General features: G+C 44.6%; 1 protein-coding gene across 2 annotated transcripts in view; it reads right to left on the bottom strand.

The window, feature by feature from the left end:
- Nucleotides 1–15,117, bottom strand: part of DNAJC13 (DnaJ heat shock protein family (Hsp40) member C13) — a 147,842-nt gene that overhangs the window by 100,954 nt on the left and 31,771 nt on the right. For both annotated transcript variants that reach the window (XM_069958340.1, XM_069958341.1), the window contains exon 2: nt 2,856–2,936. In XM_069958340.1, coding sequence (XP_069814441.1) covers nt 2,856–2,923 — 68 coding nt within the window. In that variant the 5' untranslated portion in view covers nt 2,924–2,936. The remainder of the gene's footprint in view (nt 1–2,855; nt 2,937–15,117) is intronic.

The following is a 15,117-nucleotide window of genomic DNA, read 5'->3' as shown; positions in this document are numbered from 1 at the left end:
GCACTGATCTCTCATTGAGATCTTTGCTGTATACTTATACAGCAAAGATCAATGAGATCGGCACTCGGATGCTTTCGGCAAGTGCCGAGCCGGGATCAGCGCCATTTTGGAGCTGACACCCGGCCAGAAAAGATGTGTGGATCGCTCCTCCGGGACAACGTCCCGGAGGAGCAATCCACCCCACTAGACACCAGGGAAGTGCTGCATCCGGTAATCGGATGCAGCTGTCATCTCTGAACACCTCTTGCGGACGCATGACGTACCGGTACGTCATGCGTCCTTAAGAGGTTAAGGCTTCACTTCCTGGATAAAATGGTGGTGTCACGACCCGACTCCAGAGCTGTGCGGGCTGTGGCTGCTGGAGAGGATGATGGCAGGGGGACACTGAGGGACACAGGGCACTGGAGGGACACAGAGCATCCCTCTGCCATCATCCTCGTGGCATCACCATTTTATCCAGGAAGTGAAGCCTTGATGCAGTAGTAAGCACAGGGAAAAAAGCATTTTATTAGCATTTCCACTAATAAGTGTATATAAGTGATTTGTATAACTTTTGCGGGGCAATACAATGCCTTAATAAAAAATTTTGCCGGACTTCTCCTTTAACTACAATAAAGTTAATGAGGGGAGTTTATCAGAGCTTTAAAACAAAACAAAACACGCAAAAAGTTGTAAATTTTTGCGCAACACTCTCAAATGGTTGGTAAATAGAGCAATTGCTCACAAACGTGCAAGTGAATAGCAGCCGCACAAAATAGACCTGTCAATTATTTTGTGCAGCTGCAGAGAACCACGGTCGCAGTGTATATAGGGTGTATAAACTACGACCATGCTTCCATAGACTGCTATTCAATGAGGCAGTGCTATTAAACAACTGTCATTGTTGCACTGTGCAACCACGGCCATTGTTTCACGGACAAATACACTGTGTGAACGTGGCCTTAATTAGAAATTTTTGATAATACCACAACATACAAGCAGCAGGGGGGATATAACTCAAAGGGAGAACAAAACAAAGACCAGAAATTACTGATACTAACAAAATATGTGACAGGAAGAGGGAAGGTAGAAGGGAGGAGACTGTCCCATATTATGCATTAAGGAGCCTCAGGTAAGTTAATGCAGTAATTAAGCCATAGTTGCCAGATCTGCAAAAAAACTTCTCACTGTCAATACTCCAAGCTAGCTAATTCTTCCAGTCTAGCCAGTCGATCACATTTTGCCTCCCACTCTGCAATGCTTGGTGGGGATTGGGACTGTCAGTGCATTAGGATTAAGGATAGCTTCACACGTACCGTATCGCTGCGTTTTTAACGCTGCGTTTTTGGTGCGATTTTGGTGCGATTTTTACATGCGAGTTTTGATTTTCACATGAAAATCATGTGAAAATTAAAACGCGCGTGTAAAAAACGCACCAAAAATGCAGCGATATGGTATGTGTGAAGGCACCCTAAAAGTTTTGCAGCAGTTAATAAATGTGTAACTACCATAGGTTGCCCTAATGGCTGTCTAATAAGGTTGAATGAGGTGCCAGACCCACCATAAGTGAATACAGTGGTACCTTGGTTTAAGAGTGTTTTGGTTTAAGAGATCACAGTTTTTCAAAATTGTGACTTGATGTAAAAGCATTGCTTTGGTTTAAGAGCTCCCTGTACTGGGTGGGAGCGGGAGTGGGGGAGAGGCATGGTCTGCATAGCGTAGTCTACAGCACTGTACTCTGACCCAGGAAGTCTCCCTCACCTTCCAAATCATAGCAGATCTAGTTCAGGCTGGGGCTTGCATCAGGGGACATGACTAAGGGTGTTATCCCTCTATACCTGTAACGCCTCTCTCCCCAGACAGAGAGTGCTGCATGTATGTGCCCACATCTGCCCTGCTCACTCCTTCATGCTTCCTGCAGTCTCTGTCAGCCCTTGTGTGCCCCATCCTCTCCATTACTGTACAATAACTTATAATATCACATATTCTGCTGTTTCTGAATGTTTGTCTCTTCTGTTTTACATGTTATTCAGAATAATAGATTATTATTTTTGGAGTGTGGAACCAATTGTCTGCATTTCTATGATTTCTTATGAGAAAATTAGCTTTGGTTTAAGAGTGGATTTAGATTACAAGCACGGTCCCGGAATGAATTATGCTCGTAATCCAAGGCACCGCTGTTTATGTATCCGAAGAATGAGGCAGCACAATAAAAGTATTTTTCAATGTTTTGAAAGCACAGAGACATTTTTGAAAGGTACCATATGTCTCCTTGACCTAACAATTTGTGTAAGACGAGTTGACGTTTCCATCGGTACCATTTGGGGGGGACATGTGACACCCTGATCATGAGGTGGTATGAATAAAAAACACAATTTAGCAGCAGTTTTTCACCATTTTCTTGCAGAAGGAGGCTGCTAGGGACAGAGGGGGGAAGCAGGGAAAGCATGACGTTCCGGAACGTCATACTGCGGCAAGGGGTTAAAGGGGTTGTTCAAAAAGAAAAAATTAAATTCTTTCAAATTAACTGGTGCCAGAAAGAGCCAGATATTTTTAATTTACTTCTATTAAAAAAATCTCAAGTCTTCCAGCACTTATCAGATGCTGTATGGAAGTGGTGTATTCTTTCCACCTCTGTCCATGTCAGCAACTGTCCATAACAGAAGCAAATCCCCAAAGAAAACTCTCCTGCTCTCAAGACCAGAAAGAATACACCACTTCCTGCAGGACATACAGCAGATGATAAGAACTGGAAGACTGAGGATTTTTTAATAGAAATAAATTACAAAGATCTGGCACTTTATGGCACCCTTTTAAAGGAACTGCGCTTAATATGGTGTCACTAAATTCTTCAAAACTTTATGAAAGTTACTTACTTGCCCCTCCAGGAATGTTTTGTTGTATAGAAACAGGCTAGGTCCTTGTTCTCTCGAATTATATTCATTTTGCATTGAGGCCTGAAACATAAAGAAATGCACAGCATGTAAATCTTTAATGTGACAAGCGAAACAAAAGAGGTACAAGATGAACACACATAATTTATGAAGAGTGCCACCTTTCTCTTTATGGTTTACCATGCAGAGCTCTGCTTGCAGTAGTGTGCACGCCTAGCATTACAGCTTACTGCAGTTTTGTCTCATTTAAGTGAATGGAACTATTAAAAGAGGAGGGGGAGTCGCTTCACAACGTGCTGCATGATTTGAGCTCCACAAACTTAAGGCCCTATTACACAAAGTGATTATCGGCCATTATGGACGATACTGGCCTTGTGTAATAGAAGACAACGATCAGATTGTTGTCTTTCAACGTCTTTGAACATGTTGAATGACCAACGATAAGGATAGCAGCGATATGCTGTCGTCGCTCCACGTAATAAGAGCAGCGGCAGCAGACTGCCTATCTTCTATGGCAGTGATGGCTAACCTTGACACTTCAGCTGTTGCAAAACTACAATTCCCATGATACCTGGACAGCCAAAGCCATATCTTTGGTTGTCCAGGCTAGGGATGCAGGATGCACCGAAAAATCGATTCCATCATCGATTTTCGGTGCATATTTTCGGTTTGATACCAGGATTTCCTGGTATTCGATACTTTATGTTAAGCTGCGCAGCAGCACGGCTTATCATAGAGTATACAGCAGAAGACATGGTGGGCAACAAGCTGAGTGCCTGCCATGCTTTCTGCGTGTCCCCCTGGTGTCACCTCCTCTGTCCAACCACCCTCCCTCTCTCCACTATAGTGGCGCTAACCTCAAATAGCCGGCACACAGCGATCGCATGTGCCGGCTATTTAACTGTATACATGCCGCTGTCATACTGACAACGGCATTACCCTCCTCCTGAGCCAGCTCCATATGCAGCAGACCCCAGCTACTAACTACTGCGGCCCGCGATCCTGGCTACAGTCATTTATCCTTTTAGTGCAAAGGTCTGAGCAGGGTCGTGGCTGCAGGGGGAGAGTGGAGGACGCAGTCCTTAAGAGGAGACCGGAGGAGAAGGCTGGAGGCGGGGAGAAGATGTGGTCACTACATCTGGCTCCACAGCACTGTGAGAAAGGGGCGACAGGCCGGGGCCTGCAGGACACTCCGGTTGCAAACATCAGCTATATGAGAGGGGTGAAGAGGGTGTTGGCCTGACTCCCACTGAGGAGGGAGGGGGGGGGGGGGGAGGGGGCTGTAGCCTGCAGGATACCCTGCCACCAAAATCCAGGTCACCCTGCCCTGACAGCAGGAACCTCCCCCATCATTCCCCTGATAGCTGGAGTGTGTGTGTTACATGACTACAGCCCCATCATTCCCCAAATAGCTGGTGTGTGTGTGTGTTACATGAATACAGCCCCCATCATCCCCCTGATAGCTGGTGTGTGTGTAACATGACTACAGCGCCCATCATTCCCCAGATAGCTGGTGTGTGTTACATGACTACAGCCCCCATCGTCCCCCTGATAGCTGGTGTGTTACATGACTACAGCCCCCATCATCCCCCTGATAGCTGAAGTGTTCCATGACTACAATCTCCATCATCCCCCTGACAGCTGGTGTGTGTTACATGACTGCTGGTGTGTGTTACATGACTACAGCCCCCATCATCCCCCTGAAAGCTGGTGTGTGTTACATGACTATAGCCCCTATCCTCCTCCTGACAGCTGAAGTGTTACTGTCCATACTTTCCCGATCACGCACGGTAAACAAAGCAAATGCCGAAACCACCAAATTCAGTACCACACAAAAACATGGTACTAAATATCACGGCGCAAAAAAACAAACAAAAAAAAAACTCACCCCCAGCCATACAGGCTAAAAGATAAAGTGTTAGGAATCAGAAAAAGGCAATTTTTTAAGCCCATTTATTTATTGCAAATGATGTAAACTTTATTTTTAAAGTAATAAAATTAAAGGAACATAGATTGGGTAATCTATGTTCCTTTAAAGTTGGTATTGGTATCGAACTCAAAATTCTGGTATCGAGATGGGAATTGTAGTTTTGCAAGTCAAGTTTAGCCATCACTGTTCTATGGGCTGCCCGGACGATCTAGCGATCACCCAAGCAGCCCCACGCAGCTCCCCCGGCTCTTACCCGCTCGTTGCTGGCGCTAAGATTATCAGCTCGTGCAATAGAAGACAATGATCAGCCGACTTGAACGATGTTGAAAGACAAGCGACTAAGATAGCAACAATCTGCTGCCACAGCCCTGTGAAACAGGAGCGGCGGCAGCAGACCGCTGCTATCCTCTATTGGTTGCCAGGAAGATCTAGCGATCACCAGGGCAGCCCGCCCTGCTCTTAACAGATTGCTGCCAGTGTGTGTAATAGCGCCAGCAGTAAGCAGGGGATGAAGAGCAAGCGATTGCTGACAGCACTCGTTTTCTCCTCTCCATCGCCCTGTGTAATAGAGGCTTAAAGGGGTTGACCAGAGAAAATCTTTTTCTTTCAAATCAACTGGTGTCAGAAGTAATATAGATTTGTAATTTACTTCTATTTAAAAATCTTGAATCTTTCCATACTTATCAGCTGCTGTATGTCATGCAGGAAGTGTTGTTTTATTTTTAGTGACAGTACTCTCTGCTGACATCTCTGTCTGAGACAGAAACTCTCCAGAGTAGGAGAGGTTTTCTATTAGAATCCCCATATAAAACCTCTCCTGCTCTGGACAGTTCCTGTCTCGGCCAGAGATGACAGCAGAGAGGACCGTATCAGACTGAAAATAAAACATATACTGCAGGACATACAGCAGCTGATGAGTATGGGACAACTTGAGATTTTTAAATAAAAGTAAATTACATATCTATATAACTTTCTGACACCAGTTGATTTGAAAGAAAATGATTTTAGCTGGACAACCCCTTTAAGCGAGCACTGACCTGACAAGTCGCGGTCGCTTGCTCTCCACATCGCCCCATGTAATAGGGTCTTTACAGTGAGACAAAAAAGGGCAAAGAGAGAGGGAAAATTGATTATTTTTAGTGTTTTGTGACAATTTCAATGTTCCAGGATAATTGTATAATTTTATGAGATTCTAACATTAGCCTTAGGGAACCTAAGATCTGTGAGTCAGAAGACACAGGACTGCCATGGTCCCTTTGTTCTAATAATCACTAGGGGTGGGTGGGGGTTACAGAACACAGACAGACATTCACCAAGGGCAGACGCTTTTTAATTAATTTATTATGGCTATTAGGTGATAAACACACATACAGATGAAAAGTTAGTTGGGCACGAAAAATTATAAATCCATCCTTTAAGCTTGTTCACATGGAGAAAAAAAACACAAAAAAAAATACATGGTTTTACCTAAGGCCCCATTCACACGTCCGTGTCAGTTTTTACTGTCAGGAAATCCTGATCAGGAGGCCTTAAATGTCATCAGGAAAATATCAGGATTTCCTGACAGTAATCCGTTTTTACCTTCAGGAAACCATCAGGAAAAACCTTCAGGATTTCCTGATGAGAAGAAAAATAGGACATGTATTTTTGCAAACTGGATGGTCACAGCTTGCAGAATTACAACTCCCATCATGCCCGCTGACAGGTCATGATGGAAGTTGTACTTCTGCAGTCTGTCGTCACCCAGGTTGCAGGACATGATGGGAGTTGTACTTCTGCAACCTGGATGGCCACAGGCGGGTGATGTGGTCCGGTGCGGTACCTGCAGACAAGGCGGCGGACTAAGAGGCAGCAGGAGGCCAGGGCAGAGGCGGAAGGTGGTCCGGGTGAGTGGAACTCCGGACGCTTTCCTGATGTGCATCAGGAAAGCGTCCGGGGCCCGGGCGCTCCCATAGACTACTATGGGGGCGTCCGGGCCGGATTTCCGGACGAAAATAGGACCGGTTCTAAAAAATCCGGTCCTATTTTCCGGAACGAACACCCTTCCGGAAAATTCCGGAAGGGTGTCCGTGTCCAATGAAAGTCTATGCGTCCGGAATTCCTGATAGGAAATCCGGGTGGTTTTTCCGGACGTGTGAAGGGGGCCTAAGTCTACCATATCCCAATTAATTCAGTAGAGAAAGTTCAAAAAAACATTCACATTAATTTTATGCAAAAAAAAGGCAGCATTGCACTTTACAGGGCAGTTCTGAATGAAAGCTCATGCTTTAAATTACTGCTCTTCACATTCAAGATTAAAAGGCCCGATTTATAGCTGCACCCTGAGAAACTTAAATTCAGTCTATCAGCCTGAGTTGTAACTACGTGATCAACACAACCAAAGTGGTCATAAAATTGGTAAGTGGTAAAAACATAATAAACAGAATTTGATAATATCCTTTTGAATCAGTTCCAGAAGTACTCATCATCAATTTCATGCTGCCTGAACCAAAACTCACCGAGCCTGTTCATAGCAGCTTCTCCTCACCCCAACGGCCTTGATAGATCTCATCGTTTGGGTATATCAAAGAAACAATTCTCGGGAGGCAGGTAAAGGCCAGTTCGGTCCACCCCAGTGACTTGTGGCTCAGGCAGCATGAAAGTGACTTTTTGCATGAAGAGTACCTTAAAGGGATACTCCAGTATGAGAAAATTGTATTTAAATTAGACTAACCCAAAGATCTATAACTTTCTAATATAATGTTATTACCAACAGTCCTCACTTCAGTGGCTTTTCACTGCTGACAGGAAATGGAAAATAGGACTACAAAACACTTGTATTAACCCCACAGCTTCTCTTCTCTGTGTCAACGTATCATCTCTGATCTCACAGAAGATTTGGCTGAATCACCCACCCCACCTGTGTGATTGACCATCTCTGACCAGCCTCACCAGCCTTCACCTGAGCAGGCAAGGAGTGACAGAAGCAGCTGCTGCAACTTCACTGATTGTGCAGAAGTCTGCAGTGAAATTAGGACTATGTTCACACATGTTGGAGTGTCATTGCAGTACAGCAGCGTATTCACAAAAATGATGCAGTAACACAATTAAATGGGTCATCCAGCGCTACAAAAACATGGTCACGTTTCCCCCTCTCTTGTCTCCAGATTGGGTGGGGCTTCAAACTCAGTTCCATTGAAGTAAATGGAGCTTAATTGCAAACCACACCTGAACTGGAGACGAGAGGGGGAAAAGTAGCCATGTTTCCGTAGCGCTGGATAACCCCTTTAAATGATGCTAAGCAGCACAGAGGATCAGAGACGACACTGCCAATCCCACCCGCACACACAAAAAAGAACAAGGCATAGGCTATGTTCCCACACAGTATTTTTGCAACAAAACCAAGAGTGGATTGAACACACAGAAATGCAATGTTTACACACTGATGAAATTTAGTGGATGGCCGCCATTTAATGGCAAATAATTTTGAAATCTATCAGAATGTGAAATCTATCAGGATCAAGGAATAAAGTGTTCAAGGTTTTACAGCCATTTCCCCTAACCTTTTGTATGTTACACATGTCAAAAGTGAAAATCAAACGGGCTCCGATGCAGAGGCCCCTCCAATCATAAGTTATAGATTTGTACCCACTTCCTGGCTGGCCACCCAATCTGAGTCATTACAGGGACTGACTCCTTTCCGTTCAAATCTTTGTATGATATCTCCTGCAGTGAGTTGGTTTGAGTAGGCAGCAGGGGGTGGTCACCCAGACTCATCTTAAAAGTCCAGATATTAGGAAGAGTCCGGCACTCACCAAGTAAATTATGCTTCTTTATTGTACTGTAGCAAACATATGGTACAAGGACGTGTTTCGGCCAAGCATGGCCTTCATCAGCTTAGGGGTGTACTTAAAAGTTGACACGTCTGTGCAAGAGTTAATTCAAATGACAGTAATAGGCCTTATTCACAAGTCCCGTAATTTATGGATCTGTATTTCCGTATTCGAGTTAGTGCACATTCATGTTTATTGGGCTATTCATTCACACTATCAGTAGATTACAAGGATGCAAACCAATGCTGAAAAAAAAAAAAAAGTCCAAGTGCGGACCCATATTTTTTTACGGATCCTCTCATAGAAATCAATAGGATCCGCTATTTTTTTACGGATTGTAACCTGTTTGGCATCCATATTTCCGTAAACAAATACGGATGACTCGTAGGTCATAAGATTGTGTTTCTAAGCAACCACAACCAGGAATAAGGAACTGCAGAAGCACATGTGCCTGCAAACAGAAAGATAATTAAAGGTGAAGTCCGGCGAAAGTTAGACAAATCATCAATATACACTTATTACAGGAAATGCACATAAAGTGCTTGTTTCCCTGCACTTACTACTGCATGCAGGTTTCACTTCCTGGATAACATGGTGATGTCACAACCCGACTCCCAGAGCTGTGCGGGCTGTGGCTGCTGGAGAGGAGAGGGACACTGAGGGACACAAGGCACTGGAGGGACACTGAGCCTTGGTGCAGTAAGTGCAGGCAAAAAAGCACTTTATAAGCATTTCCCGTAGAGATGAGCGAACCTCGAGCATGCTCGAGTCCATCCGAACGTGATCGTTCGGCATTTGATTAGCGGTGGCTGCTGAACTTGGATAAAGCTCTAAGGTTGTCTGGAAAACATGGATACAGCCAATGACTATATCCATGTTTTCCACATAGCCTTAGGGCTTTATCCAACTTCAGCAGCCCCCGCTAATCAAATGCCGAACGATCGGGTTCGGATGGACTCGAGCCTGCTTGAGGTTCGCTCATCTCTACGTAATACTGTATTTTCCGGCGTATAAGACTACTTTTTAACCCCAAAAAATCATGGCAGAAGTCGGGGGTTGTCTTATACGCCGGGTATGGTCACTCAAAAATGGCCCACATCCACACCATATGGGGCGACCATTTAAAAAAAAAAAACAGTTAACTCACCTGGGCCCGTTCCCGGCCTCTGCGCGTCTTTATCTCCGCTCCCATTCCCGGCGCAGCCAGTGTGACGTACACTGACTGCGTCGGGGATGCCCGAAGCTCTCCCGAGCAGCCGAGCGTCTAATTAATTAATTACTATTTCTATGCAGTGCCAGAAGAAAAGTGGCAGTAAAAAATCATCTGTACTGCAGTACCGGCCGGGATGATCTTCTCTAACACCAGCTGTTCCTTGTCATGGAACGGCCGATGCCTCACGCTGTGGGAACATGGCCTAAGGGTAGAAACACACATACCTGATCCGCAGCAGAGTTGAGGCTGCAAATTGACATCCCGCTGTGAGTATGTAAGCAACAGCCCCCTTAAAGGGAACCAATCAGCCCAGTTGGGCCAATATGGTTCCCTGGAGCAATGTATTATGCTCCTGCAGCAGCCGTGGCACGTACCAGCCGCAGCTGCTGCAGGAGCTTAATACCAGGAAAAAATGACTTTTATTCCCCCAGCTCGTGATAGACACGGGTGGGAAAGTAGTCATCTGGACGGCTACCCGCCCATGTCCAGTCACCCCGCTCTGCCTGTCAGCGCGCTCGGCCAGATGATTGACAGGCAAAGAGGCCAGTAACGGACCTCTCTGCCTGTCAATCATTCCTGCGGAGCACGCTGACAGGCATAGCGCGGCGACTAGACACGGACAGGGAGCCGCTCAGATGACTAATTCCCCGCCTGTGTCTGTCACGAGCCGGGGGAATAAAAGTCTTCAGGGTATTTGCCGCGGCTGCTGCAGGAGCTTTATACATTGCTCCAGCTGATTGGTTCCCTTTAAGGTGTGTGTGTGTGTGTGGGGGGGGGGGGGGGGGGGGGGGGGTGTTAGGGGGGCTGTCACTTACATACTCACAGTGGGATGTCATTCCCTTTAAGGGTATATAATCTCATTAAAAATGACAAGCAAGGCATCCAGAGCAGATTTCGCTGCGGATCCAGTGTGTGTGTGAATCTTGCCAAATACAGCAAGCCTGAAATGCTATTTTAGCCTCCTATGTGAAAAAGCAAACTATACCATCAACTTCTGCTAATAGTATCTCACACAAAACAACACTGTAATAAGGGCAGACAATCCAAATGTCCCAATCCAAATGTCCTGACACACCCACAAGGCGCAAGGCATTAACTACACAGACTTAAAGAATAACTGTACTGTCTACGGTCACTCTGTTAATAAGTTCACACAGTTAATTATTTATAGATAATGTTCTACATTGTGACTCAGAGCCAAGAAGACACATCAAAAGATACGAGTAGATTATTTAAAATTACAAATGTTAAAAATGTAAAAAAAAAAAAAAAAAAGCTATATGAAAAAGAAGCATCAAGGTGGGGCTTAAACCATCAAATGATTCTTAGAGAGGTTTAGAAAACTGTAAATGGAAAAAGTAAGTAACTTCACATTTCTGTGACTTCCAGTTCAGAAGGACTTGTCGCCTTGTATAGCTTAGCAATTTCTTTTTTTATTTACAGTACCTCTGTATTCTCCCATTCCTCTGTTAGGGCGGATAAAATCCGACGGATTCCGTTGTCTGTATGCGCTCACAGCCGCGCGCCTTTCCGCCGGCTCCATAGCCACCATTCTATAAGCCTGCTGATTCCGCTATCCGTCTAAAGAAATGACGTCTCAATTCTTTCGGCAGAATGCAGAATCTGCTCGTGCATAGAATGGTGTCTATGGCACGGGCAGAGAGGCGCGGGGCCGTGAGAGCATACAGACAACGGAATCCGTCGGATTTTATCCGCGCTAATTCCATAGTCTGAACACTTACACTTCCTGGACATGTATGAATAAAAGTACAACTGGTTGGTACCATTCCCCTTGCTCACAGTCTAATACTGTCAGACTGTTTAGGGACAGATCCCTTTGACAAAGAAAGTGGTGGTATCCATCTGTTAAACTATTCACAAATTTTCAAGAGGAAAAACAGGAAAAAGGCATAAAACACATGATTGCCCAACAATTTTTTTTTTTTTTTTTTTAATTATTAACCCCTTAAGGACAGAGCCTGAAATGGCCTTAAGGACAGAGACAAATTTTATGAATATGACCAGTGTCACTTTATTCATTAATAACTTCGGTATGCTTTTACCTATCCGGCTGATTCTGAGATTGTTTTCTCGTGACATATTGTACTTTACATTTCTGGTAAAATGGAGTGGATACTCATAACGAATCTTTATGAAAAACACCAAAATAACGTAAAAAATTGTGAAAAAATGCATTTTTCCAACTTTGAAACCTTTCTGCTTATACAGAAAATGGTTATGCCACATAAATTATATATTAAATAGCATTAGCAACATGTCTACTTTATGTTGGCGGCATTTATTAAACTATATTTCATTTTTTTAAGACAATAGGAAGCTTAAAACATTAGCAGCAATTTTCCAAATTGTCTGTAAAATTTCAAAATCAGATATTTTTAGGGACCTGTTCAGGTTCAAAGTGTATTTGAGGGGCCTGTATGTTAGAAAGCCCAACAAAGCATCCCATTTCAGAAACTGCACCCCCCAAACTCTGCAAAAGCACATCCAGAAAGTTTTTTAACCCTTTAGGGGAGTCACAGAAATAAAAGCGAAGTGTGTAAGAAATTTGAAAATTTTTATTTTCTGTGCAGAGATTTTATTGTAATTCAATATCTTTCATAATGATAAACCTATTACCAGAGAAATGCACCCCAATATTTATTGCCCCGTTTCTGCAGTTTATAGATAACCCCATATGTGGCCCTATTGCGCTATTTGACGCAACCACAAGCCTCAGATATAAGGGAGCGCCTAGTGAATTTCAACGCCTCCGTTATATTTGGTCATTTTTGACCGTACCACTTCAGGTTGGCAGAAGCTCTGGGGTGCCAAAACCTAAAAAAACACCCCTAAAGTGACACCGTTTAGAAAACTGCACCCCTCAAGGAATGTAACAAGGGGTGCGATGAGCATCTGGACCCCACAGGTGCTTCGCAGATTTTCAGAACAATGTGGTGTAAAAAAGGAAAAATTCTATTTTTTACACTAAAATGTTGTTCTAGCCTTCATTTTTCATTTTTACAAGGGGATAAAAGAAAAGAAAAAAAAAAACACCAAACATGTAGCGCAGTTTCTCCCGAGTACAGAAATACCCCACATGTGGACATAAAAGTGCCAAGCGGGCGCAGGACGAGCCTCCAAAGGGAAGGAGCGCCAATTGGCCTTTGCAAGCTGGATTTTACTGGAATGGATTTCAAGGGCCATGTCGCATTTACAGAGACCTCGTGCTGCCAAAACACTGGAAACCCCCCACAAGTGACCCCATTCTGGAAACTACACCCCTCAAGGAATCTAACAAGGGGTTCAGTAAGCATATGGACCCCACTGGTGACGGGCACAAATGTGGAACAATGTGACGTGAAAGGGAAAAATGTCATTTTTTCACTTTTTACGGCACAAATGTGGCCGTCATCAAGGGGTCCATATCCTCACTGCACCCCTTGTTAGATTCCTTGAGGGGTGTAGTTTCCAGAATGTGGTCACTTGTGGGTGGTTTCCAGTGTTTTGGCAGCACGAGGGCTCTGTAAATGCGACATGGCGTTCATCATCCATTCTGGCCACATCCAGCCTGCAAAATCCAGCCTGCGCTCTTTCTCTTCGGAGGCTTGCCCTGCGCCCACATGGCGCTTAAAGTCCGCATGTGGGGTATTTACGGACCCAGGGGGAATTGCTGTACACATTGTGTGTTTTTTTCTCTTTTAACCCTTGTGAAAATGAAAAATTCAAGGCTAAACCAACATTATAGTGTAAAAAATGTAATATTTCATTTTCACGCCATATTGTTCCACATTTGTGCCCGTCACCAGTGGGGTCCATATGCTCACTACACCCCTTGTTACATTCCCTGAGGGGTGTAGTTTCCATAATGGGGTCACTTGTGGGGGGGGGGGGGGGGTTCAACTGTTTTGGCAACACAGGGGCCTTTTAAATGCAACAGGGCCCCTCGAAATCCATTCCAGCCAAATCCAGCCTCAAAAAGCCAAATGGCGCTCCTTCCCTTTGGAGGCTTACCCTGCAACCGCATGGCGCTTTATGTCCACATGTCGGGTATTTCCGTACTCAGGGGAAATTGCTCTACACATTTAGTGTTTTTTTTTTATCTTTTAACCCCTTGTGAAAATGAAAAAAATCAAGACAAGGTCAATGATTTAGTGTAAAAATTAAACATTTTTTACACTAAATGTTGGTCTAGCCTTGATTTTTTCCTTTTCCACAAGGGGTTAAAAAAGAAAGTGAACACAAAACGTGTAGGGTAATTTCCCCTGAGTACGAAAATACCCCACATGTGGACATAATGTGCGATATGGGCAGAGGGCAAGCCACCAAAGGGACAGAGCGCCATTTAGAGGCTGGAATGGAGGATGGAGGCCATGTCGCAATTAAAAAGCTCCTGTGCTGCCAGGACAGTAGAAACCCCCCACAAGTGACCCCATTATGGAAACTACACCCCATAAGGAATCCAACAAGGGGTACAGTGAGCATATGGACCCCACTGGTGACGGGCACATAAGTGGAACATGTGCCATGAAAATAAAAAATACAATTTTTTCATTTTCACGGCCTAAATGTGGCCGTCACCAGGGGGCCATATCCCCACTGCCCCCCTCGTTAGATTCCTTATGGGGTGTAGTTTCCAGAATGGGGTCACTTGTGGGGGGTTTCTACTGTCCTGGCCGCAGAGAGGCTTTGTAATTGCATCATGGTATCCTCTAATGGGAATGGCGGCCATATCTATTTAGCTGGGGAAAAGGGACAATTCTAATTTATTTGGGGGTATTAGGCCAATTATTAGTTTATAAGGTTGAAAACGACAGGTGTCTATCAAATTCAACCTGTGTTGATCCAGAGGAAGGCAAAAAACCCTCGTGAGGCAGACGACAGTAGCCTCATCACTGGGAAAAAATTCCTTCCTGACTCCATAATGGCAATTAGAATAATCCCTGGATCAACGTGACCCCTGAAATAGGAATAAGGGACAGAATTTAGATAATGTAGAACCCCAGTGACGTGTGGTGTGCCTTGAAGCGATCCAGTATGCAGAGGCCGGGGGGATCAGGACAGGTGTCACACTGGAAAATGGTGTCCTTCCTGATCCCCCTGTTACGCCACACTCTGCACTTCTTCTGGCGTCTCCCTTTCTCCAGTGTGGGGGACGTCACCTGGAAAATGTTGCCCTGGTGCGATACGGGGTCCTTCATATCCAGAAGCGCTGGGTCCGCTCCATGGCTGCTAAATATTAGTGCTCTATTACTGCTTCTGATATTTTCGGATCGTGCCGCAAGCTACAGT

This window comes from Dendropsophus ebraccatus, chromosome 2 (assembly GCF_027789765.1).
Source record: "Dendropsophus ebraccatus isolate aDenEbr1 chromosome 2, aDenEbr1.pat, whole genome shotgun sequence".
NCBI classification, from domain to species: domain Eukaryota; kingdom Metazoa; phylum Chordata; class Amphibia; order Anura; family Hylidae; genus Dendropsophus; species Dendropsophus ebraccatus.
Note: the sequence above shows the minus strand (reverse complement) of the source record. Positions and strands in the feature narration are given on the sequence as shown.